General features: G+C 33.7%; 1 protein-coding gene across 4 annotated transcripts in view; it reads left to right on the top strand.

Moving 5' to 3' along the window:
• Positions 1-25,727, top strand: part of NCKAP1 (NCK associated protein 1) — a 105,108-nt gene that overhangs the window by 21,834 nt on the left and 57,547 nt on the right. For 2 of the 4 annotated variants that reach the window (XM_020288306.2, XM_020288307.2), the window contains 6 exons: positions 13,494-13,580; positions 13,775-13,831; positions 14,411-14,553; positions 14,637-14,727; positions 17,226-17,363; positions 18,486-18,534. In XM_020288306.2, coding sequence (XP_020143895.1) covers positions 13,494-13,580; positions 13,775-13,831; positions 14,411-14,553; positions 14,637-14,727; positions 17,226-17,363; positions 18,486-18,534 — 565 coding nt within the window. Of the gene's footprint in view, positions 1-13,487; positions 13,581-13,774; positions 13,832-14,410; positions 14,554-14,636; positions 14,728-17,225; positions 17,364-18,485; positions 18,535-25,727 lie in introns of all 4 variants that reach the window. The other 2 variants (XM_012785785.2, XM_012785784.2) reach the window with 1 other exon arrangement.

Genomic DNA, 25,727 nt, shown 5'->3' with positions numbered 1-25,727 from the left:
GCCACTATGCTGGCCCTCTTTGACTTTTATAAAACATCAAGCTGGTCATTTAGGGCTTGTCAGTTTCACTACTATAATGTCATTTGAATTTATCCCCTTCAGATCTATGTCTCCTGCTGGAGCAAATGCTGAGATAATTTAAGCATTGATTTTCATGCCTCCCAGTGGCTCCTCCTATTGCCCTGCCTTCCTCTCTCACTCTGGCCTCCACCAAGGGAAGCAGAACAAAACAGAAAACAATCTTTTTCTCTGCGATACTTCATATCTTTGTCTTCTTGAACCATGCACTCATCTTTAAATCCCTATTGACTGGGAAGTAGTAGGGCAACAAGTAAGATTTTGGTTTAAAAGGAATCGTGTTTCTGTACAATACTGGAAGTGGGAGTTGTAGCAGTATACTTCACTATGAATAAGTATATCTATCTATGTATAGATTCTAATGGAAATTTGAAGGAATATTGGGCTGGACCAATTAGACATTGCCAAAATTTAAAGAATTTTAATACAATGAGAATTAACTGAAGTGCCATATTCTTTTTTTTTTTTTTTTTTTTTTTTTTGAGACAGAGTCTCACTCTCTTGCCCGGGCTAGAGTGCCATGGCATCAGCCTAGCTCACAACAACCTCAAACTCTTGGGCTCAAGTGATCCTCCTGCCTCAGCCTCCTGAGTAGCTGGGACTACAGGCATGCACAATGATGCCCGGCTAATTTTTTCTATGTAATTTTAGTTGTCCAGTTAATTTCTTTCTATTTTTACTAGAGACAGCATCTTGCTCTTGCTCAGGCTGGTCTTGAACTCCTGAGCTCAAACCATCCTCCCGCCTGGGCCTCCCAGAGTGCTAGGATTATAGGCGTGAGCCACCACACCTGGCCCTGTAGTGTCAGTATTCTTTAAAAAGGTATCAATATTCCCATGTTAATGTCTCTTCCACATGTCAAAGACTTTAATTCTATCTTGAATAAACAGAATAAATAAAAGAACCCCTTATTAGAAGATACAGGTAAGCCTTGTTTTGATATATTTGGAAAGTAACTGAAATAGTTCAGATACTGATGGGGAGTTGCGTCAGCACTGATGACCTGCCCAAACTGGTTTAAATTTTTTATTTTTTACCAAAAGAACATAAATACATACGTGGTAATGAATCAAATAGTCTGGAAGAACTTAGAGTGAAAAGTTAGTATCTTCTAGTCTACTCTTTCCCACCCAAGTCATATTCCTCAGAGGAAACTTCTGTTTTTAGTACTATTATAGGTTATTACCAGAACTATATAACAAATATGCTTATTCCTTTATATCTTCATTTACCAACTTTGTACAATGTCCGTGCTGTGCCACAAAAGAGGATTTAGGTCGTTCAATTGCCTGCCCACTACTTACCTTCTCTCCTCTTCCTAGTGTTTGATAGTTTTTAATATTTTTGTATCATGGGTTACTTCCTTTTTACATAAATAATATACTTGCATTTCTCTGTTTTTATATCCTCACCCTTGGTTACTGTCCTTTTATTTGTATGATGTCAAATTTGTTAATGCTTCCTTTTGGTTCTGTAATTATACAGTATTCTGGGATTGCATTATATGTTGATTTTAAAAATTAAAAATTAGCAAAGACTTGAGTGCTCAATTTTCTTCATTTCATTGTCACACTTTGGATTTTAACATGGATAAAATATTTAGCATCAAAGTGAAATATATTCTCCCTTCCTAAATTGTCAGTTCCTTAAAATTATTTTATAGTTTAATGTGTTTCTTAGTTATACCATGACTTTCTGAAATTATAGTTATGTCCCTTTATGGTATTCTTAAATTTATCCAGCCTAATAATCATACCATCTTTGTATATATATATTTTTTTTCTTTTTCTGGAGCCCACTCTCCTCTAACCCTCTGTTTTCTAAGCATGGTCTGAATGGTTGTAGCCTACTATGTAGCTTACATATTATTGTCCTCAGTGTAATGGTTTTACCTGAGTTTTCACACTGAGTTTTCATGAGTTTGAAAATCCTCTAAAATTGGGTATAGAGTTTGTGTATGAATGTTTAGCTTTTTTCACATTCTCAAAGATGGTTCTTATGCTCCCCAAACAAATCTATGTTAAAATACCTTCCTTCCTATTCTCTTCATGTAACTACATGTGCTTTCAAAACATTATTTTGTGAATGTTGTGCACTGTATATTTTAGTCATGCTAAATTACACTCATAACCTCTTCCACTCAAAAATGCTTTCTGCTTTTCCTGGAAATGAGACTGCCAATAACATTATTTTGGAGTTTATAGCATAGCCTCTGGGTAAATGCATTGCTGGCATCTGCAATCATTTTTCTGTTTTCTTCAAAATTTCTAAAGTTATGTCTCACCTCTAGTGATAGTTTTTCAGCTTTCTTTCAAACAGTTGTTAGTCTGTTTGGCTGCAGTGGTGATTATCATGCCCTTCATAGTAGCAGAGGATATTATCAATACCTAATCATCTGTTGACCTTTAACTTTTATTTCCTTGGTCATTTCTTTGGGGCCTTTAGCCACTTTCAGCCGTGTACCTTTTGAGTACCTTTAGCATGGTATCTTATCGTTGTTTCTTCATGGCAAGTCCAGTACTGCCTTTTGTCAGATCAAAAGTTATTTGCCAAGATCCAAAATAAAAGACAGTAGAAGCAGCTATAATAGAGTAAATTAACAGATGTTGCAAAATACTTATTTTCCTTTGTTCTTCTTCCTAGTACTCATCTTGGCTAAGTGTTTTAAATATGAACTCCAATGGTCTTTGGCCAAGAGTATGCAGGATAGTATACTGTGTTCGCGTTATCTAGTGTAGGATAGACTATAGAACACGAGGAACATATATTTAATTGCTTCTTTTTACTAAGGAGTGTTTTATTTTTTGAGAGTTTGTGTATACTTACATGGAACAAATAGCCCTATTTTGCTTCTGGACGTGTTTATGTTGTTTTTACAATCAGGAACATTTCTCTCAAATTCTTTCATTCTACTTGTCTTTCAGGTCTGTTCTTAGATGTCACTATTCAGAGAGGCTTTCCCTGATCTTTCAGATTAGATTTAGTGCTGCAAATATGTGTTTCCATAGCACTCTCCACTGATCATTTATTTATTTAAATAATTTATTGAGTGCCTCTGTGAGCCAGGTACTATTCTGGGAGAGGGAACCAACAGTGAACAAATAGTTGAAGTCTCTACTCTTGTGGAGCTGAACAGAGATAATAAATGAATAAGAATATAGTACTAGGTAAAGAGTTCTAGGAAGAACAAAGCAGGGTAAATGAGTAAGAGTGTAGTGGTTAGGAGATGCCAGTTTACTTAGGATGACCAGGGAAGACCTTACAAATAAGTAGGCATTAGGGCAAAGATGTGAAGATATGAAGGAATGAGTTTAGCCAGGGGAGGCACATTCTGTGCTGAAGGAATAGCAGCTCCAAAGGGTGCATGCCTGGCATGTTTATGCAATAAGGAGGAGGCCATTAGGAGTATGATAGATGATTGAGGGGGAAATGAGGTCAGAGTGATTGTAAGGGATAGGCAGATCATATGAGGTTTTCTAGGCCATAATAAGGACTTTAGCTAATTACCCCATGTGAGTTGAGATGCCATTAGAGGAGAGTAGCAGAGGAATGAAGTGATATGAATGTCATTATTATGCCTGCCAGGTTGAGAATAGTCTGCAGAAGAATAAAGGTAAAAAGGAGACTAGTTAGGAAATTTGCAGTCATTGAGATTGAGAGCTGATGGTGGCTTGGATGGTGGCTAGGGTGGTTGAGGTAAGAAATGTTCAGATTCTGAATATGTTTTGAATACAGAGTCTACAGTATTTTTTGATGAGTTCGGTGTGGGGTATATGAGACAATGAGAAATAAGACCTCAAGGTTTTTGGCTTGAACAAATCTCAGGTTTTACTGGGGTGAGGAATGAGGAAGCAAGAGGAACAGGTTTGAGGTGGAAGTGTAGTGTGGGTAATACCCAACAGCTCATTATTGGACATGTTAAGTTTGAGAGACTTGCTAGAAATCCCAGTAGAGGTGTTGAGTAGCCAACTGTATATATGAATACAGAGCTCAGGCTAGAGTTGAGAGTTAAGTTGAAGAAGATTGTTAAGGGTTTTAAGAGAAGAGAAGGAGTGGAATAATCATTAAAGAGAGTGGGAAAGTGAATTGACAGTAAAAATAGAATAGTGTTACTACTCAATTCTGGTTAATGATCATGAAATTAGATTGAGATTGAGTCAGCATAGGTGTATGTTTTCTCCTACTGTAGGTTTTTATTAGGCAATTATGATAGAAGGAGAGAAGGATAAGGGATAATTATAATGATGGGCCATTTAAAATTAAGATGAATGAGAAAGGAAGTGGGCCATGAGAGGAGGAGTGACAGTGAAAAGATGATAGAGTGAATGAAAGTGGTGGGGGAAGGGTATTACAGGTTTTAACTGGGAATTATTCTCCCATTAATGCCACCTCTCCTTGTTTCCAAATCTCCCAAGAACAACAGGTATCCAAAAAAGGCCAGTGAGAAGCCGAGGTAGCTTAAATGTAAACTTTATTCCTGTTTACAGGCTTGCCAATTGAGGATTGAGGAAACTTAACTTCAGCTGTCATTCACTTTGTCAATAAATGTATTCATGTACCAAAAATAATCCATGGGTGCCCTCTCAGTTTTGGGCTCTCCTTTAAATTCCCCTATCTTATCTTGCTCACCATTCTCACCACTCTTAGAAGCTCTGACCTTTCTTACTGTAGTCTTTATCATATTACTTTTTAAATTTTATTTTTATTTTTACCACTTTCATGTTATTACTAGTTGGTGAGGGCCTTTGTCTTGAAGGAAATGTGGTAATTCATCATTGTATTAATAGTTTTTCACCATCTTTGAATGTTCTACGTAGAAGTTGTGGTATAATCAGCTTTTAAAACTAGATATTTACCTTAAAAAATTTAAGTGAGAATTCCCTATACATTCATATACATCCCTCACTAGACTGTAAGCTCATTTAGGGCCCGATCAGTGCTTTATTCATATTTTTATCAGCTCTTCCTGCATTGCCTGACAGTATAATAGGTTGGGATATGTGTTGGTTAAATGAATAATATGTTATTACAGTAATTCTTCACTTACCTGGAAGTCACTTTTCATATTACTTGCCTCTCTGAATCATATCTGAGAGCTAGGAAGGAATAAATTCCACTCCTAGTAATCTTCCCAAGAGAAATGAAAATACATCCACCCAAAGACATGTTCATAGCAGCATTCATTATTCATATTAGTCCCACATTGGAAACAATTCAAATGCCTATCAACTGGTAATGAATAAATTACCAGTTTAGAAAATGTGGTATATACATTCAACAGAATGCTTTTCAGCAATTAAAAGGAACAAACTACTGATACATGCTGCAACATGTATGATAAGTGAAAGAAGCCAGATTAAAAAGCTGCATGTTGTGTTATTCTGTTTTATAGGAAATATCTAGAAAAGTCAAGTTTATTGAGATAGAAAGCAGATCAGTAGCTGCCTAAGGCTGAGGTTAAGAGCAGGTTTAACTATAAATCGGCACAAGGGAACTTTTTGGAATAATGGAAATGTTGTAAAGCTGGATAGGGTGAGTGCTTTCACAACTCCATAGATTTACTAAAATGTTTGAATTGTTCACTTATGATAGGTGAATTTTATGGTATGTAAACTGTACCTCAATAAAGCTGTGAAAAACTCAAATAAATGAAGTTTATTTAGAGAAAAGCTTTTTGGTTCTCCTATGACCAAGCTTGTTGAGTTAGTTAGGCAAAATCGTAAGTGTGTTTTATAACACACTGCATTATAAAAGATACTCTCATCATGAGCCAATGGCAATTGACAGAAAGAGAAATAAAAACTTTAAATACTTTAAAAAGTACAGCAGGCAAGGGCCATTTAATGTTGTCAGATTACCTTGCACATGTCAATAGCATCTGAGCCATCTTGACATAAATAGCTCAGTATAATTATCAATTATAATAATGACAGCTAATCAGTAAGGAAAGCCTGATTTACATCTGGTGTACTCAGGTTTTGAAAGCAGGGTATCACATGTATGAAAGATTTCTAAAGATTATTAAAACTGAATGTAAAGGGACTGGCTTATTGTATTTCTATTTGTAAAGGAAAATGGTGCTATTAAATGAGGTAAATTGCACTATCATTAATAAAATGTATCTTTTATATAAAAATGTTACCCCTGACCAACACTACTATACTAGGGCATATAATTAGTAATTTTCTAGTACTGATGAGACAATTTGCTTTAATTTGATTTTAATTTGCTTTAATTTTAAATTTCTAAAATTTTTAGCTGAGGCAAATTAATGTGCTTGGTAGTGAAATAGAGATTATTTTAATTCGTGCTCCTGAACTTTGTGTTAATCATCATTTCAGTTACCTTTGCTGCATAACCAACCTCTTCCAAACTTGGCTTAAAAAACAGCAGCAGCTTGTTATGATGATTCTGTGGGTTGCCTGGGCAGTTCCTCTGCTGGTCTCACCAGTTCAAGTTATAGCTGCATTTAATTGGTGCATTCTGGGATGTGGGATCTGGGACAGCAGAGATGTTGAGCCTCTCTTTATGTAATATAAGTATCTCACACTTTACAGCACTTAAGGACGGTGTTCCAAAAGAATGAAATCAGAAGCTGTGAAGCCTTGTAAGCCCTCGTCTTAGAAGTGACACAGTGTCACTTCTGCTGCTTTCTGGCAGTAAAAACAAGTCACTAGGCCAGCCGAAATTGAAAGGGTGGGAAAGTAGACTACATCTCTTAATGGGAGAGGCAGTAGATAGGCATGGGCACAACCTCTGATTTTTTTTTTTTATTTGTCTTTTAGTTCTTTATAATATAAAAACTCTTTTTTTTGCATTTCAGAATTAAATAGATGACTAGCAATGTAAAATTAGAAAACAGTCACTTTAATATAGGAAACAGAGGGGTTGAATTGAATTTTTTAGAAGTTTCAGTCTCTGTGATTGATTGATACAATTGAATACAAATAATTTCTGGAAAGAAAACAGAGCTTTAGCTTGTCCGTAGCTTTAGCTTGTCCATACGCTACTTTTATGTGACTGTATGGCAGGCAACCTGAATGTTGCAGTGTATTGAAGAACTGTTTCTAGCTTTGAAATCTGATAGACCTCAGTTGGCATCTTACCCTTTTCTAGTCTACTGCTGTATTCTGAAAAATGAGGATAAAAATGTACTTTAATTGAGAAGATGAAAATCGTTCTGGAGATGGATGGTGGTGATGGTTGCACAGCAATGCAAATATACTTAATGCCACTGAACTGCACACTTGAAAATGGTTAAGATGGTAAATTTTATGTCATGTATGTTTTACTACAATAAAAAAATAATGTATCTTGAAAAAGTGGCTAAGAGGATTAAATTTAGTAACAACATTTTAAACCCTTAGAAATGCTTATTTACTAGGCCAATGTTAGGATAACTTTCCCTAAACTTTATTTGCTATGCTTTTCTTAGAAAAGTGCATTTCTGAAATGTTTGCTGCCAGTAGAATCACTTTGTATATGACAAGAGGAAATTCCTACAAAGGATTTTAAACAAGATTGTATGATCCTTTAAAAAAATGGCTAATCTCTGTGTTAATTTGGATTTTCAAATTGGTAATCTTAAGAGATTTGCATATAGTTGGTATACATATGTCAATCTCTTTAGCTGCTTCTCATTTCTTTTATGCTTTCTTACTCTGGAAGGATATAATGAAATGTTTTGCCCAACTTTGGGAATTTATTCAAGGGATTAAACCACTACTCAGTATATGATAGGATATAGAAACTCATTTGACACATGAATTTATACCTGGTATTGAATTTATTTATAACCAGTAATAAAGTTTTTAAATTAAGGACTCCCTTCATGACTTTTATGTTAAGAAACTTGAGAATCATTTGTTACTTGTTTATAGTGCAACTACTGTGTGCTAGTATTCTAGATGCTAGTGGTACAGCAGGAAGTAATAGAGATTCCTTGCCCTCATGGAATTTAAATTCAAGTTGGGTTGTTAGACATCAACTAAAGTGAATAAATATGTACTTTGATTTGGAGTTAGGTAGTAGGAAGAAATAAGCAGGATAAGGAGTTAGTGAGTAATGGGGGTGAGATTATTTTAGATAAAGATGCTCAACAATGTTCCCTCTAAACAGAAGTGAGGTGAGGGAGTAAGCTATGCTAAGAAGTGGCAAAGAACATCCCAGACTTGAGAAAGAGCAAGTGCAAAAGCTCTACCATGAGAACAGTCTTTGTGAATTTGATGAACACAGCAGGAAGACCAGTATGACAACTATTGAGTGAGTTGAGGAACATGAAAAGAGATGAGGTCTTAGAGATAGGCAGGGACTTCTATTTAGATTTTATTCTGAAGCAGTGGTAAAGGCTTTGCATTTAAGAGTGATGAGAAGCCATTGGAATTTAAAAGAAAACTTTTTTGAAATACGATTAAACCTACAAAAAATAAAAAATAGTGCAGAGAGTTCTCAATATACTCTTCACGCAGTGTTAACATTTCACATGATCATTAGTGGAATCACTTTTTTGAGGGTAGTGTGATACCCTAAAGTGCCCACTCTGCTGCTGTTATATGGAAAAGGCTGAAGAGGCAAGAGCAGAAGTACAGAGGTCTGTTAGGAAGCTACTTCCAAGTGAGAGTTGATGATTAGGGTGATAGCTGGACAGTTTGGACAGAGATTTACCCAAATAACATTTTATTACTCTCTTACTTTAAAAAAAACCCTGGCTTAGAATATCATACTAAAAAATTGAACAAAGCTTTACCTGAAGCCAAACTTGCATATTTTTTGTTTTGTTTTGGTTTTTGTTGTTGTTTTGTAAGAGGAACAAAATAGTAACAAAATAATCAAGAAAAATAATTTATTATGCATAAGCAGTTACAATAGTGAATGAAGATAATAATCAAAATGGGTAAATAAAAATCACGGCAGCCATGTTCCTTTGTATTGAAATCAGTGGGTTAGCTCTATTGGGTTTGGTTCCTTATGGTAATATACCAGTCTTTTTTCTTTGAAAGAATGAAAATAAATAAATAGTAAATTTACCAGATTTATTATTATGAGTAATATTGGGATTATCAATTTTTTTGATACTCATTTTTGTGTGGAAAATACTTATTATTTGAACAAAGATTAATTACCAAGATTTTTTCAATTTTTTAAATGTTCTTTGCATTTTGCACACCTTTTGTTTATCCTGTTTATTTTTATACATTTTACTTATAGTTAAGAATAATGATCCGTAGCTAGAAATTTTAATGAAAGCATTATATAAATATTTTGCTAAATATGCTTTTAAAGTATTAGCAAATAGAATCAATTTTTCTCAAAATACTTTTCTAATATCCTGTTGTATAACATCAATTTATTACTGGCCCATGTTCTTAAACCATTTCCTGCTTTTTGTTTACTATAAAACAATGAGATGTTGAATTAAGAAAACTTTGTTCTGGCTGTTAATACATTTTTGTAGCATCCACTCTCCTTCATTTTAAGAACTAAAATGTAGCATTTTTTGCAGTTGATGTGTGAGAGTTATAGACACTTTTGTTCTTTGTTATAGTTGACCTCTTTCATGCAGGGCTTCATGGAATTTATTTTCACTAAAATAGGGAACATAACTGCATTGAGATATTGAGAGGATTGTGTGAGATGCTCGTAAAATGTTTGGAACGATGTCTGACACATAATGCATGCTCAATAAATAACAATTCTTATTAGAAGTAACTGTGAGTAATATTGGGATTGTTTAAAATAGTTTATTTTTGCTTATTTTGAAGAAGATCAGTGAGCCTCCTTTGTTATTCACTTAACATTTTTTAACATATAGTTTCTGGACTTATGTACATCATTTTGGTTAATTGTCCATATTGGCTACCATTTGGAAGAATAGAGTATTAGGCCCTGAGATGCTAAGTCACTTAGCCATGGTTGCACAATAAGAGGTAGACTTCCTAGCATCACCTACCAAAACATATAATCTGACACTAACATAAAGGTCAATTATTTATCTATTTATTTTATTTCAATAGATTTTTAGGGGAGTACAAGTGTTTTTTGTTACATAGATGAATTGTATCATGCTGAAGCCAGGACTTTCAGTGTACCCATCACCAGAATAGTGTACATTGTACTCAATAGGTAATTATTTTAATCTCTCACCTCCTTTCCAGTGTCCCCCCTTCTTAGTTTCCGATATCCATTACACCACTTTATGACAATATATACCCTTTATTTAGCTCCCACTTAATAAGCGAGAACATGTGGTGTTTGTTTCTCCATTCCTGAGATACTTCACTTAAGATAATGGTCTCAGTTCCATCCAAGTTGCTACAAAAGACATTATTTAATTCTGTTTTATAGCTGAGTTGTACTCCATGGTGTGTATCTTACGGGGGTGTGTGTACATATACATACACATTCTCCATGATGTGTGTGTGTGTATGCATTTTCTTATCTCTTCATCAGTTGATGGGCACATAGGTTAATTCCATAATTTTGCAGTTGTGAATTTTGCTGCGATAAACATTTGGGCACCGGTGTCTTTTTTACAAAATGACTTCTTTTCCTTTGGGAACATACTAAGTAATGGTATTGCTGGAGTAAGTGTAGATTTACTTTTACTTCTTTGAGGAACCTCTATACTGTTTTCCATAGAGTTTGTACTAGTTTACATTCCCATGAACAGTGTATAAGTGTTCCCTTTTCACCGTATTCACACCAACATCTATTATTTTTTTGACATTAATAATGTCCACTCTGACAGGGTTGAGGTTAGGGTTTTAATTTACATTTCTCCGATTAGTGATGTTGAACATTTTTTCTGTTTGTTGACCATTTGTCTGTCATCTTTTGAAAAAAATCTGTTCAGCACATAAAGGTCTTTTAAATTATAAAGGTCTTTTAAATTTGTCATGATAACCCCTTACCTGATAGATGTTTATATTGGATACATCTTTATGTGCAGACGTGTATCATATGGACCAGGGAGATTAAAGACTCAAGTCTAGTACACTGTTTTATAATGTTGGTGATAGCTATAATACAAGGTGGAAAGTGATGGCTGTTTTCAGAAATTATATACATTTTGTGGAGGGAGATATGGTTGGTATTCAGGGAAGGGATTTAATCAAGGGTAGTTTCTTGAAGTGTGGTTAACATTTAAATTAAGTGTTTTAGGAGTAGTGGGATTTGTACATATGTAAATGGTAGGATCTAACATCCAATAAGGGGAAACAGTAAGGCAGCATGAGATGTGTATAGAAAATATTGAATGGTTTGTTTTGGCTACTATAGTGTCTGAATGGGTGGTGGGGAAATTTAGATTGGAAAGGTAAATTAGGGCCAGATTGTGGAGGGCCTTGAAATCTTGACCAATTGTTTTGAATTTAGGCTTCTAGTAGTTGTCCAATAAATATTTGTAACCTTTGTAGAGTCTAATCAAACATGGTTTGGGGGGAAATAAAGTTGAATAAGAAATTCAGATTTTGAAATTTTATAATTACAAAGGGAGATAATAAACATAGAATAGTAGAAATAATACCTTTTTTAGAAGTAAATAAATTAGATTTCCAATCTTGACCCTGTAATAAAGTAGTTATGTAATTTTCAGAAGATTCATTTCAGTTTTGTGGGTATTAGGTTCTTAATATGGAAATTGAGGGTTTGTATATAAGAACATTAAGGCTCATAACAAGATGGTGACCATGTCATTTATTGTCCAAGCTAGGATACAGAAATTTAAAGGGCACTATTAATAATTACCCTATGACAACTGAAATAAATTGGGTTTATTAAACCCAGTAACAACCACATTATACTCTTCATATCTTATTGAGAGTGTACTTTCACCTGTTATAGTTTGAAACTCAAATTTAATGTACTGAAAAGCAGGGAAAAGTACTAACACATCAATCATAAATGTTTAATGTTGTTGAACAGGGTTACAATAGGAAGGAAATAGGATCATTTTGAAATAAGTATTTGCTTGATGTTTTTGTAGTAGTAATGATTAAAATTTGGAGATAAACATGGAATTGTTTTGAAACAGTTATATTGTGCAAAATAGAGTTAGCTACTCTCATAGATGAAGCTAAAAGTAGTAAGTACATTTATCTACCTTAATTTCTCTGGTGCTTATGGGGAATAATGAGATATTTAATTTACTAATGTTTTCCAGACATAATTACTTCCTTAAATGTCTTCAGGGACTACAGTATTTGGGGTGGTTCACCCTAAAATAGTTGCATCTACCAGGCTGCTGTGCTTTACTGTTTTAAACTGGCTTTTTGTAGGTTTTTTAAAAAATATCTTCCCCTGATGTTAAGCTCACTGCTGTAAATTTTCTGACCTATCATAATGGTTCAGTATGATTATGTGTGGAGGCATCTCTCTCTCCCAACCTTCTGTGTAAGTATAAATAAAAACTGTATGAGGGCCTCAAAATTTGTGGGCTTTGATAGCAAATTTGATACTTTCAACCACTTTCTCATATTTTCCAGTTTTCTCATGTTCTAGGTAACTGCTTCTCACACATTTAATGTGTATTTTGATCACCTGGGTATCTTGTTAAAAGGCAGATTGTGATTCAGTAGGTCTGAGGTAGGCCTAAGATTCTGCTTTTCTACCAGGCTCCTAAATGATGTGGAATGTGCTATTCAATAACTACACTTAGAATTGGATTTCTGGTAGTCTTATGATGTAGGGCATTAAGTTAATATGGCTAGATTATTTCAGAAATTATACTAACGGTTGATTTGAAAAGAAAAATTAGGACTTTTATAAATTTAATTGTATAGTTGATTAAAATAATACTTGTCTTTCACATTTCCTTCTTTCATGTCTTAACTCTAGTGTTGCTTCTTTCTCATTTCTTTTTTGTTTTTGTGGTTTTGCTTTTGTTTAATATATTATCGTGTTTTGTGAATCTGGTCAGGGAACCGTTACTGTATTTTATGTTTGTATCTACATTTTATTTTGCATGCGTAACGTGGCTTTGCCTGGATGTTCTTTTTGGTAAGTTCCAAATTTATATAGCATATTGTTTTTTGTAGTATAAGTTGTAATGTTTTTCACCTTCTTTTCTCCCACTTCTAGTAATGTGATCATACTCATGACTTGTTTTTAATTTTTCAAAACAGTTCATTTGGTAATTGTTTTTCCCTAACATTTTCCAATTTTCCTTAATAGTAGCGCAATTTGGTACTAATCTGCTTTGATTCGTTTTATAGCCTCACATTGTCAGTTGCTGATCACTATTAGCAGTTGCTGTCTCAAGTACTTTGGTTTTTTAAAAAAGCCTTAATCATTTAGAAATATTATTCTAAAAGCTTCTGCTCCCATATATCAATCATAAAAGAAGATAGTTTGTAATAATATTAAATACTTTTGTTCTCCATAAACAGTGCATCCTAATTTTGTTTTTACAGCAACAGCTTGCACAACTACAGAAAGAAAAATCAGAGATTCTGAAAAATCTGGCATTATATTACTTCACATTTGTAGATGTTATGGAATTCAAGGTATGTGTTTTAATACATAAAATTTAACATTTCAGAAGTAGATTTTATATTTGTTGTATAAATTGCTTTGTCACTTGTAGATAATAGAATTGAAATTCTTCTGGAACTGAAATTTAAAATATGTTTTGTTTGTGTTTTCTGAATTTAAAATTATTTATATGGATAAGTGATTAAAATTAAGTGTTTCTTTTTAGGACCATGTTTGTGAATTGCTGAATACTATTGATGTTTGTCAAGTCTTCTTTGATATTGTAAGTATCACTTTCAGAAAAAATTTTCATTCTCCTCTTTCCAGAAGAGCTTGGGGACTGATTGCTTTTCTTTAGAGAAAGTGTATATAATTAGCATATAAAGTTTTAGTATTGTTAACTTGGCTTGTTTTATACCTTTTTTTTTAAGTAAGGAGTTATAATGTATTCTCTATTTTTACTTGTTTATGTGATTGTAACTGAGTATGTCTTGTACATATTGGGAAATAGATGTTAATTTTAGTATTTTAGTAGGCCCAATTTTTAAAAGTTAAATAGATAATTTTGTTCTCTGTAAAAAGCACACTTGATAGTCTTTTCCTTAGCATAACAATTTCTAGATGTAAGAAGTCAAATTGAAAAATGTCTCTATTATCATAAAATTGAGTCACAGATATAAAACCATTATTTGTAACTCCCCAAAATCTATTTTTTAGTGAAAGGAATTAGATATAATTTCAGAAATGGGGTAAATAAATAACTATGGAAAATTATGAGCCTTCAGTAGCTGCTATGGAGATTGGTACATGTTTAAAATTTTGAGGAATGGGAAGTAGTTGAACTTGATTTTTTTTTTCTTAGACTGTAAATTTTGATTTAACAAAGAACTACTTAGATTTGATTATAACCTATACTACACTAATGATACTGCTGTCTCGAATTGAAGAAAGGAAGGCAATCATTGGATTATACAACTATGCTCATGAAATGACCCATGGAGCAAGGTAGACCTGCATTATTAAAATCTTTCTAAAATTCTTAATTTGATGGCTTACAACTCATTAAAGTTTGATATGTCTATTTTAAGTGACCGAGAATACCCACGTCTTGGCCAGATGATTGTGGATTATGAAAATCCTTTAAAGAAGATGATGGAAGAATTTGTACCCCATAGCAAGGTAAGAGTTGGTTTTTAGATAAGGTATAATAGGCATTTGAGGCAATATAAGCATGGATAATTAGATAAAGTGATACATTTCTTTTAGAAAAAATTGTAATGGGATGTGAATAATATTTATGTGTGGTTTTATGTAATTGTGAACCAGAGAACTAATTAGATTCAGAATAGTCTATAGAGACTCAGAAATATATTGATTTCATTATAGTTTTAAAATTTCAATATAGTATACGGAGGTAATAGAGTACATAAAACAATATTTGAGAATATCTACTCTCATATCAGTCTGCCTGGATTCTAATACTAGCTTTGCCAATTACTAACTCTAATATTGGGCAAGTTACTTAACCAACTTCGCTGTATCTTAGTTTTCTTTTTGGTAAAAATGGAGTAATAATAGCACTTACCTCATATGGTTGTTATGAGAATTTAATTACTTCATAAAAAATTTAGATTCATGGTGTTTGATAAATTTTAGCTATCTTATAGTCTCTTAATGAGAAAAAATGACGGTCATATGGGAATAATTTGAAATGTCTATCTTTTAAGATATATTTAAAAATAGTTCTTAATGAAATAATTTTGGTTGTAAGTAGTCTTGTCATTATGGCTTCTCTGCAGTAGGGCTAATTCACAGAACTATAGTTCCTGAGCACTTCAAGGAAGTATACAGGTATCTCATCATTATTTATAACTAAGGATTGAGGGCTGGAGTGCCTTGTGTCATTACAGGGTAAGTCATTTGGCAGCAATAGTGGCAAAATTGGAACTGAAGCCCGGGATATTAGAATCTTAGTCTTTTGTCTCTTTGGATGATAAGAGATATTCAACTATTTAGTATTAATGACACTATATTTTGTATAAATCTGTGCTTTTTCTTAGAATCTTAGTCTTTTGTCTCTTTGGATGATAAGAGATATTCAACTATTTAGTATTAATAACACTATATTTTGTATAAATCTGTGCTTTTTCTTGACATACAGTTAACAGTAAGAATTTTCTTTCAGTTTTCTTATTCCCACGAAAATTCTGAAGATACTTTTCCAGTTTAATTTCTTTCAATAGCTGTTATACACACAAATTTATGTAGGTTTTATAACTTGTAGTTAGTTGAATTAGTTTGCAAGAAGCTAGTAGATGGCATCGATTTTGAAGTAAAAAATATCAGCATTATATTAATAGATGGAAATATCAAGATTCCTCCAAATGCAGAGCATATCATGGTCATCTCTTACCTGTCTGATGTGGGCGGTGGCTTTTCCTCACCTGGAATTGTCTTTTCTACTCCTCTTTTCTCTCTGGATCCAATTCTGATTTTTCCCTAATCATATATGGTCTCGTTTTATTTAGCCACTTCAGATTTGGTTCTTTCTCCACTTATGTGATGAAAATTTCCTTAAAGGTTTGGCTATCTTTTCAAGTTCCCCATAGTTGTTACTACAATATTCAGCAGATAGATTATTAATAGTTACATAGGAGAATTATTCATTTGAATTAGACTAGTTATTTCCTAATCTTGATTTTTCTGATCTTCTGTGATATCTAGGAGTATTGATAGGAAGGCTCTTATGCCTCTGTCAGGATTTTTAAAAGTTAAATTAATGTAATTTGATTTTAAAAACATTCTTAGTTGGCTATGTCAGAATCACTTAGTGGAGCTTAATAAAATTAGCACATTTTGGGGTTCTTCTCCCAAAGGTTCAGGTTCAGTAAATTTCAGGTAGAGCCCTGGGTTCTGTATTCTGAACAAACTGCCCTGGCAATTTATGTGCAGCCAAATTAAAGAATCACTCTATACAGAATTTTTAGGAAGCAGGGATGAATAGCAAAGGACAAATGAAAGCAAGCAAGAAACAGATGACTATAAGACATTCTTTAGAGAAACATAAAACATGTTGAGCTCTGTTAACACTTAGCCATATAACTCTGAAATCTTTTAGCTAGAACATATCAAATAGAACAGAGGTCCTCAAACTTTTTAAACAGGGGGCCAGTTCATTGTCATTCATACTGTTGGAGGGCCGGACTATAGTTTAAAAAAAAATCTATGAACAAATTCCTATGCACACTGCACATATCTTATTTTGAAGTAAAAAAACAAATGGGCAAAAGCACCCGCATGTGGCCCGCGGGCTGTAGTTTGAGGATGCCTGAAATAGAAACTTATACTGACAAAAGGATAACAACATGCTCCCTATTCATTTTGAAGTAAAGATCCCAAGATTGCCACACATTTTAACCTTTAAGAAAATAACATGACTTCCTGAGCCAAACTTTTTTCCAGTAATGCAGAATGTATGTAGCTCCTATAAAATTACCAAAAATAATATAGAGGAGGGGAGCCTAAACCCAACTCATGTATTAAAAGGAGCATGGTTGTAATCGGGCTCTGTTTTTTTATGATCCTGTAGTTAGAAATACACAGCAGTTGCAGCTGGAATTTAAATGGAAAAGGAAAAAAAAAATATTCCTTAACTTTCTTTTTCCTATTTTAATTAGTCTCTTTCAGATGCACTAATTTCTCTTCAGATGGTATATCCTCGAAGGAATCTTTCAGCTGACCAGTGGAGAAATGCTCAATTATTGAGTCTCATCAGTGCACCTAGTACAATGCTTAATCCTGCACAGTCTGATACCGTATGATTCCATTTTTTCCTTTTGAATGAAAATAGTGATTTTTAAAAGATCTCAGTTAAGCAATGCTGCTGTTATGTTTTTTCTAATTAGCGTTAGTTTATCAGTGATGTTTATTGTAAAATGCTCATTAGTTAAGTCATACTGTTTAGTCTTTTGTTTCTTGATTCTTAACAAAAACTGATGTTAGGCTGGGTGCGATGGCTCATGCCTATACTCCTACCACTCTAGGAGGCTGAAGCAGGTGGATCGCTCAAGGTCAGGAGTTTGAAACCAGCCTGAGCAAGATCCCGTCTCTACTAAAGAATATAAAAGAAATTAAATGACCAACTAAAAAAATATAGAAAAAATTAGCCAGGCATGGTGGCACATGCCTGTAGTCCCACCTGCTTGGGAGGCTGAGGCAGAAGGATTGCTTGAGCCCAGGAATTTGAGGTTGCTGTGAGCTAGGCTGTTGCCACGGCACTGTAGCCCAGGCAACAGAGTAAGACTCTGTCTCAAAAACAACAACAAAAAACTGATGTTAAATTATTACAGTTAATAGTATAAATATTTTTTCTTTAAAATTTAAGTTTGTTTTATTTTATCATGGTAGAAAATTTTGAGAAAAGACCAAAAATCACCCCAGTCTTACTAACTAAAGGAATCGTAATTTTATTATTATATTTCTTTTAAATCTTTTCTATGTGCATGTGAACATAGGTGTCATTCATATGGATAATACATGCACATAGTGACTGATTTTGGTGAGACAGTGAGCATCAAGGCACATAAATCTCTTTTACTTTGATTAAAATTTTATCCTTTGGAATATTTTAAACTTTGAAATAGGCTTGAGAGATTGAGAAGTTGTCACTTACCAGATTAAAGACAATTTAGCAACAGTATTTTTTTTAGAGAGATTTGAGGGTTTGCAAATGTGAAAGGTGCACTGCAAGTTTATCAACTTTACTGCAAGTTTCAGTGTAAGTTATAAAACTTTATCCAACTTTTCAAATTTATCGTAATAGTATTTGAGCTAAGAATTGAGTAGTGAATTCTCGGGAGGTAGAGAGGAGAATGATTTAGTATGGGATTTTTTTTTAGAATTTTTTTTAACTACAAATGTAAATTTTCTTTTTAAAGATGCCTTGTGAATACCTCTCTTTGGATGCTATGGAGAAATGGATTATCTGTAAGTAAAATGGGTTAGTTTTCTGATTACCCCTCAGGTTTTATATTTTAGAGAAAAATAACAGATAATTCTGTTCTTTTTAACAGGCTAAGCCATCTGTTTGCATTACCTCATTCAGTTCTCATATCGATTCTGTCAGAGTAGTTGGTTTTATAGATGAGGAAACTAAAGCTTACCCCTCACAGGTAGTGAGTGACAAAGACAAAGAACCAAGGCTAACTCCAGGGCTTAGGGGCTATATCATATTGCCTTACAACATAACCTAAATTTTTGTTTTATTTTTAATGATTTTTAAAAATATTATATCTATTCAGTTAAGGTTTTTAGGTTTATTATAATTTACTTCAATTCCTGTAATAAATGCCTCATATGTTTGGTCATTTGTTAGATGCATGTGGGATAAAATAACTAGTTTCTTCTTCTGAGAAGCTCACAAACTATGGGGAAAGTAGACACCCAGGTTTAGTATAGAATAGGAATTGCTATAATATAGTTAAATTCCTTTTATCTACTCCTAGACTCATTGCCAGAGGGAAATAATTTGAACAATTTGTGCTTTTTAGTTCTTATTGTTCTTGTTTTTTTATTTATTAACCTTTAGATAGTACAGTTGGCCCTCCATATTGTAGGTTCTGCATCCATAGATTTAGCCAACCGTAGATCAAAAATATTTGGGAAAAAATAAATTCCACAAAGTTCCAAAAAGAAAAACTTGAATTTACCACATGCAGAGTACTATGTTGAATCCATGTCAATGAAGAGATGTGATGTGTAGGCATTGTATTAGGTATTACAAGTAATCTAGAGATAATTTAAAGTATACAGGAGGATGTGTGTAGGTTATATGTAAAATGCTATGCCATTTAAGGGACTTGAGCATCCAAGGATTTTGGTATCCATGGGAATTCCTGGAACAAATTCTGCACGGACACTCAGAGTCAACTGTTTTTTGTTGAGTTGTTATTACAGTGTTTCTCAAACTATGGTAAAGGACCAGTTTTTCTTCTTTAATGTTTTTCAGATTGGTTCTTTAATAAAATAAAGGAAATGAATTACTAGAATGACCAGAAAAATGAAGTAAGAAAAACATAAAATAAAAACCCACATTTTTGTTTATTAGATTCAATTTAATAGTTAGATTATTAGTTTCTACTCAGAAATCACTGTCAAATTTTTATGAAAATTTCTAAGTACTCTCAGTTGCAATACTTAGTTTCATTATAAGCTGATACTTTGAGTAACACTAAAAACAGTATGAAAGAGGAAGAATTTAACGCACACTACTTATCCTTAGTTATTTTTATTAATTATGTTATCTTCTACGTGTCAGGTTCATGATATTTATATTTTCTTCTATAAAGATAATTGACATTTTCATGCTTTTTCTGGAGTTGATTTATAAAAACAGCTTTCAAAGTACTGATTTTGTTTAAATGTGTGGTGATTCTTAGTTGTTTTATATTTAGGGATGTATGGCTGAAGAATTCAGTTGATTAGTAGAGTTAGCTGGCATGGGTGACCATTGGAGTTAGTTGTATAGGACTGTCTCCCTTCAACTCTTTACCTTTAATGGGAATGCTAATTTCAGGACTTTGTGTAATAAGCCAGGGAGGTGGGTCAGGAAGCAGGCTATCCTGATGATAGATATGTGGGCACAGAGAAGACAGATTTGGATAACCACAGTGGCCAAAGTAAGGAATATTTACTCTTGAGTTTTGCTGCTTTCATGTATTTGAACCTTAAGTGGAACAAATTTAGAGGTCAGGAGTTGCCTTGACTCTGTATTTCTCTTTTTGACACCAGTGCCCATGCTAGCATTTTTCTTCAGAAGGTAGTCTATCTTCTTTAGGGCTTTATTGTAGATTAGTTCAAAGTGTGATCACTGGACCAGCAACATCAGCATCACTTGGGAACTTCTTACATATATAGACACTTGTTCCCTACCCAGTACCTATGGATCAGAAACTCTGTGGATAGGTCTCAGCAACCTTTGATACAATATTCTGTCTCAGTGATTCTGGTGCAAGCTAAAGTTTGAGAATCACTGCTACAGATTATAACCTGAGACCAAGAGTTTTGGAGACCAAGTACCCAGCTGTTTGGAGTGCAATTATAAAATTAATCGTCCTCATGTCTTTTCGGTGTCCATTCTTGCTTTATTAGTTGGACTTGGGGAACTCCTTGAGAAAGATCTCTTTTTTATCTCTGGAGTTTTGGATTATGAATTTTTGCCTTGTTTTTTTGTATTGATAGTCCAGTTTTGTCTGTTTTCTATCTTCAAAGATTTTCTCCAACTTTGTCTAGTCTTGGTCTTCTATTTTGTTCTTCAACATTTTAATGGCTTCTTTTTAAAATAAATTTTTTTTTTTTGCCCTTTCATAGGAACTTTGGTAGGGAAAGGAGCTCAATGTATGGTTTAATTAATAGATCATCCCCCTAATCTTGGGCAGTCCATTTTAAATTCATTTGCCCTTTTTGGTACTATCATAAACAAATGAATATACTGTAACTCATAATATAACCCATATTAAAAACAAATAAACAATGTAATCTATAATATAACTGATGAAATCTTTTATTATTAGCAGTAAATATTTTATAAATCAAAGTAAATAAAGAGGTATAAGACAATAAGTGAAATCTCATTTTACTCAGAGGATTAGGGTAAAAAGTCAGTACGTAAGGCAAAGATATTTTATGAACAAAATTTCTCTTGAGAGTTCTTTTAAATTTCCTTACATATATTCTGTTTCTTTAATTGTGTACCAGATCATATAATTGACTTGCTTTAGGGGTCTTGTAGTATGAAAATAATTTTATATATTTAAAGAAAGTCAAATAAGTTAAATATTCCCCTGTATGTATGACTCCACAATATATGCCTGCTTAAAGAGTTAGCAGGCTTGTGTAGTAGCTCCTTTAAAGGAAGATTGAGCTAAGAACAAAAAGATAAACAGCAAGTTACATGTTAAAGTGTCATAATAATAGTACAGCTATTACAATATTCAGGAGTTAAAAATGGGAATGACTTTCATTTTTAATTTAGTGATACAAGTGGTTTTTTTTGCTAATGGATGAATTGCATCATGCTGAAGTTGGGGCTTTCAGTATACTTATCACCAGATAGTGTACATTGTACCCAATAGGTGGATTTTTATTCCTCACCCCCTCTTACCCTTTCCCCATCTAAATTTTCAATGTTCATTATAGCACTTTATGACTATATTGATCCCATGTTTAGCTTATAAGTGAGAACGTGGTATTATTTGTGTTTTTAATTCCTAAGATACCTCTTAGGATAATGGTCTCCATTTCCATCCAAGTTGCTGCAAAAGACATTATTTAATTCCTTTTTATGGCTGAGTAGTACTCCATGGTGTATGCACACATACACACATATATATATACACATACACACACACCACATTTTCTTTATCCACTCATCACTGATGGACACTCAGGTTGATTCCATATCTTTGCAATTGTGAATTGTACTGCAATAAACATTTGGGTATAGGTGTCTTTTTAATAAAACAACTTCCTTTGGGTAGATACCCAGTAGTGGTAGTGCCGTATTGAATGGTAGGTCTACTTTTACTTCGTTGAGGAATCTCCATACTGTTTTCCATAAAGGTTGTACTAGTTTACATTTGCACCAACAGTGTATTAGTGTGTCCTTTTCACTACATCTGTGCCAACATCTGTTATTTTTGGGCTTAGTGCTATTCTGACAGGGGTGAAGTGGTATCTCATTGTGGTTTTAATTTTCATTTCTCTGATGATTAGTGGTGGTGAGCATTTTTTCATATGTTTATTGGCCATTTTTTTTTTTTTTAAATCTGTTCATGTCATTCACCCAGATTTTGATGGGGTTATTTGCTTTTTCCTTGCTGATTTGTTTAAGTTGTTTCTAGAGTCTGGGAATGAGCTCCTTGTCGGATGGATAGTTTGCGAATATTTTCTTCCACTCTAGAGGTTGTCTGTTTACTCTATTGATTATTTCTTTGGCTTTCCAGAAACTTTTTAGTTAAATTAAGTCCCACATACTTATTTTTGTTGGTGGTGTAGTTGTTTTGGGGTCTTGGTGATAAATTCTGTGCCTAAGCCAATGTCTGGAAGAGTTTTTCCTACGTTTTCTTCTAGGATATTTATGGTTTTGAGTCTTAAATGTAAGTCTTTAATCCACCTTGAGTTAATTTTTGTATATGGTGAAAGATAGGGATCCAGTCTTATACTTCTGCATGTGGCTATCCACTTTTACCAGCACCAATTATTGAAGATTTTCCTTCCTCTGGTATATGTATGTTGTTATCTGGTTTGTCAAAAATCAGTTGTGGCTATATGGTTTTTTTTCTGGGTTCTCTATTCTGTTCTTTGGGTCTTTATGTCTACCTTTATACAAGTACCATGCTGTTTTGGTTACTTTACCCTTGTAGTATAAATTGAAGTCAGGTAATATGATGCCTCCATTTTGGTTCTTTTTGCTTAGGATTTCTTAGGCTTTTCAGGCTCTTTTGGTTTCATATGAGTTTAGGATTATTTTTTATAGATCTGTGAAAAATGACATTGGTATTTTGATGGGAATTGCATTGAACCTGTAAATCACTTTGAGCAATATGGACGTTTTAACAATATTGATTCTTCAGTCCATGAATATAGTTTTTCAATTTGTTTGTGTCATGTATGAATTTTTTTATCAGTATTTATTTTGTAGTTCTTTTTGTAGAGATCTTTTGCCTCCTTTGTTAAGTATATGCCTAGGTATTTTATTTTCTTTGCAGCTATTACCAATGGTGTTGAGTTCTTAATTTGACTTTCAGCTTGACTGTTAGTGTATAGAATGCTAATGATTTGTGTATATTAATTTTGAGACTTTCCTGAATTTATTAATCAATTCTAGGAGTCTTTTGGAGGAGTCTTGGGGTTTTCTAGATATAAATCATATCCTCAGCAAATAGTAATAATTTTACTTCTTCTTTCCTGATTTGCATGTCCTTTATTTCTTTCTCTTGCCTGATTGCTCTGGCTAAGACTTCCAGTTCTGGGCTGAATAGAAGTGGCGACAGTGGGCATCTTTGTCATTTTCCAGTTTGTAAGGGGAGCTCTTTCAACTGTTCCCCATTCAGTATGATGTTGACTTTGGGTTTGTCATATATGGCTTGTATTATATTGAGGTATATTCCTTCTATTCCTGCTTTTTTGAGGATTTTTATTATGAAGAGGTGCTGAAATTTTATCAAATGCCTTTTCTGCATCTGTTGAGATAATCATATGGTTTTTGTTTTTAATTCTGATTGATTAAAAACAAATCACACTGATTGATTTGCATATATTGAACCATCATTGCATCCCTGGGATTGAAACCCACTTGAACATGGTGAATTATCTTTTTGATGTTCTGTTGGGTTCAGTTTGCTAGTATTTTATTGAGGATTTTTGCATCTATTTTTGTGAGGGATATTGGTATGTAGTTTTCTTTTTATTGTGTCCTTTACTGGCTTTGGTATCAGGGGAGGCAGACTTTATGGAACGAGTTAGGGATGATTCCTTCCCTTTTAATGTTATGGAAGAGTTTCAGTAGCATAGGTCCCAGTTCTTCTTTGTAGGTCTGGTAGAATTTGGGTGTGAATCCATCTGGTGCCAGGTGCCAGGTTTTTTTGTTGTTGGGAGATTTCTTTATTATGGTTTCAGTTTCATTACTCATTCTTAGTCTTTTCAGGATTTCTGTTTCTACCTGATTCAAGTTTGAGAGGTTGTGTGTTACCAAAAACTTATCCATTTCCTCTAGATTTTCTAGTTTGTGTTTGCAGAGGTTTTCATAGTAGTCAAGGATATTTTGTATTTCTGTGGTATCAGTTGTAATGTCTCCTTTTTCATTTCTCATTGAGCTTATTTGAATCCTTTCTCTTCTATTTCTGCTTAATTGAATCCTTTCTCTGCTATTTTCTGGTTAATCTAGCTAGCAGTCTATTGATTTTGTTTGTCTTTTCAAAGAACCAACTTTTTGTTTGGTTGATATTTTGGTGATTTTTTTGGTTTGTATTTTAGTTTCTATTTCATTTAGTTCTGCTCTGGTCTTTGTTATTTCTTTTCTTCTGATAGCTTTGGGTTTGGTTTGTTCTTTTTATAGTTCCTTGAGGTGTGACATTAGGTTGTTAATTTGTGATCTTTCTTTTTGATGTAGATATTTTAGGCTATGAACTTCCCTCTTGGAACTGCTTTTGCTGTATCTCAGAGATTTGGAAGCTTGTGTCATCTTTGGTCATTCAATTTGAAAAATCTTTTGATTTCCATCTTGATTTCATCAGTGACCTAAGGATCATTCAGCAGCAGGTTGTTTAATTTCTGTTAAAGTATTTGTGCTGTTTTGAGAGTTCCTCTTAGAATTTATTTCTAGTTTTATTCCACTGTTGTCTGAGAAGATACATGGTATGATTTCAATAATTTTGAATTTGCTGATACTTGTTTTGTGGCCTAACATATGATCTATTTTGGAAAATGCCTCATGTGTTGATCAGAAGAATGTATATTCAGTAGCTTTTGGACAGAATTCTCTATAAATTCTAGAGTCCCTTTTAAGTCCAGTGTTTCTTTGTTGATTTTCTGCTGTGATGATCTGTCCAGTTCTGTCAGTAGAGTGTTGATGTCCCCAGCTATTATGATGTTGCTGTTCTTTGCTTAGATCTTGCAAAATATGTTTTCTGAATCTGGGAGCTCCTTTGTTAGGTGCATATATATTTTAAATTGTTAGATCTCCTTTTTGAATTTCTCCCTTTACCATTATATAGTGACCGTCTTTGTCTTTTTTGTTTGCTTTTGTTGATTTAAGTCTGTTTTGTCTAAAATGAAAATAACTACTCCTGCTTGCTTTTTTTTTTTTTTTTTTTTTTTTTTGAGACAGAGTCTCACTTTGTTGCCTAGGCTAGAGTGAGTGCCGTGGCGTCAGCCTAGCTCACAGCAACCTCAGACTCCTGGGCTCAAGCGATCCTTCTGTCTCAGCCTCCCAAGTAGCTGGGACTACAGGCATGCGCCACCATGCCTGGCTAATTTTTTCTATATATATTAGTTGGCCAATTAGTTTCTTTCTATTTATAGTAGAGACGGGGTCTCGCTCTTGCTCAGGCTGGTTTTGAACTCCCGACCTGGAGCAATCCGCCCGCCTCGGCCTCCCAGAGAGCTAGGATTACAGGCGC

This window comes from Microcebus murinus, chromosome 8 (assembly GCF_040939455.1).
Source record: "Microcebus murinus isolate Inina chromosome 8, M.murinus_Inina_mat1.0, whole genome shotgun sequence".
NCBI lineage: Eukaryota > Metazoa > Chordata > Mammalia > Primates > Cheirogaleidae > Microcebus > Microcebus murinus.
Note: the sequence above shows the minus strand (reverse complement) of the source record. Positions and strands in the feature narration are given on the sequence as shown.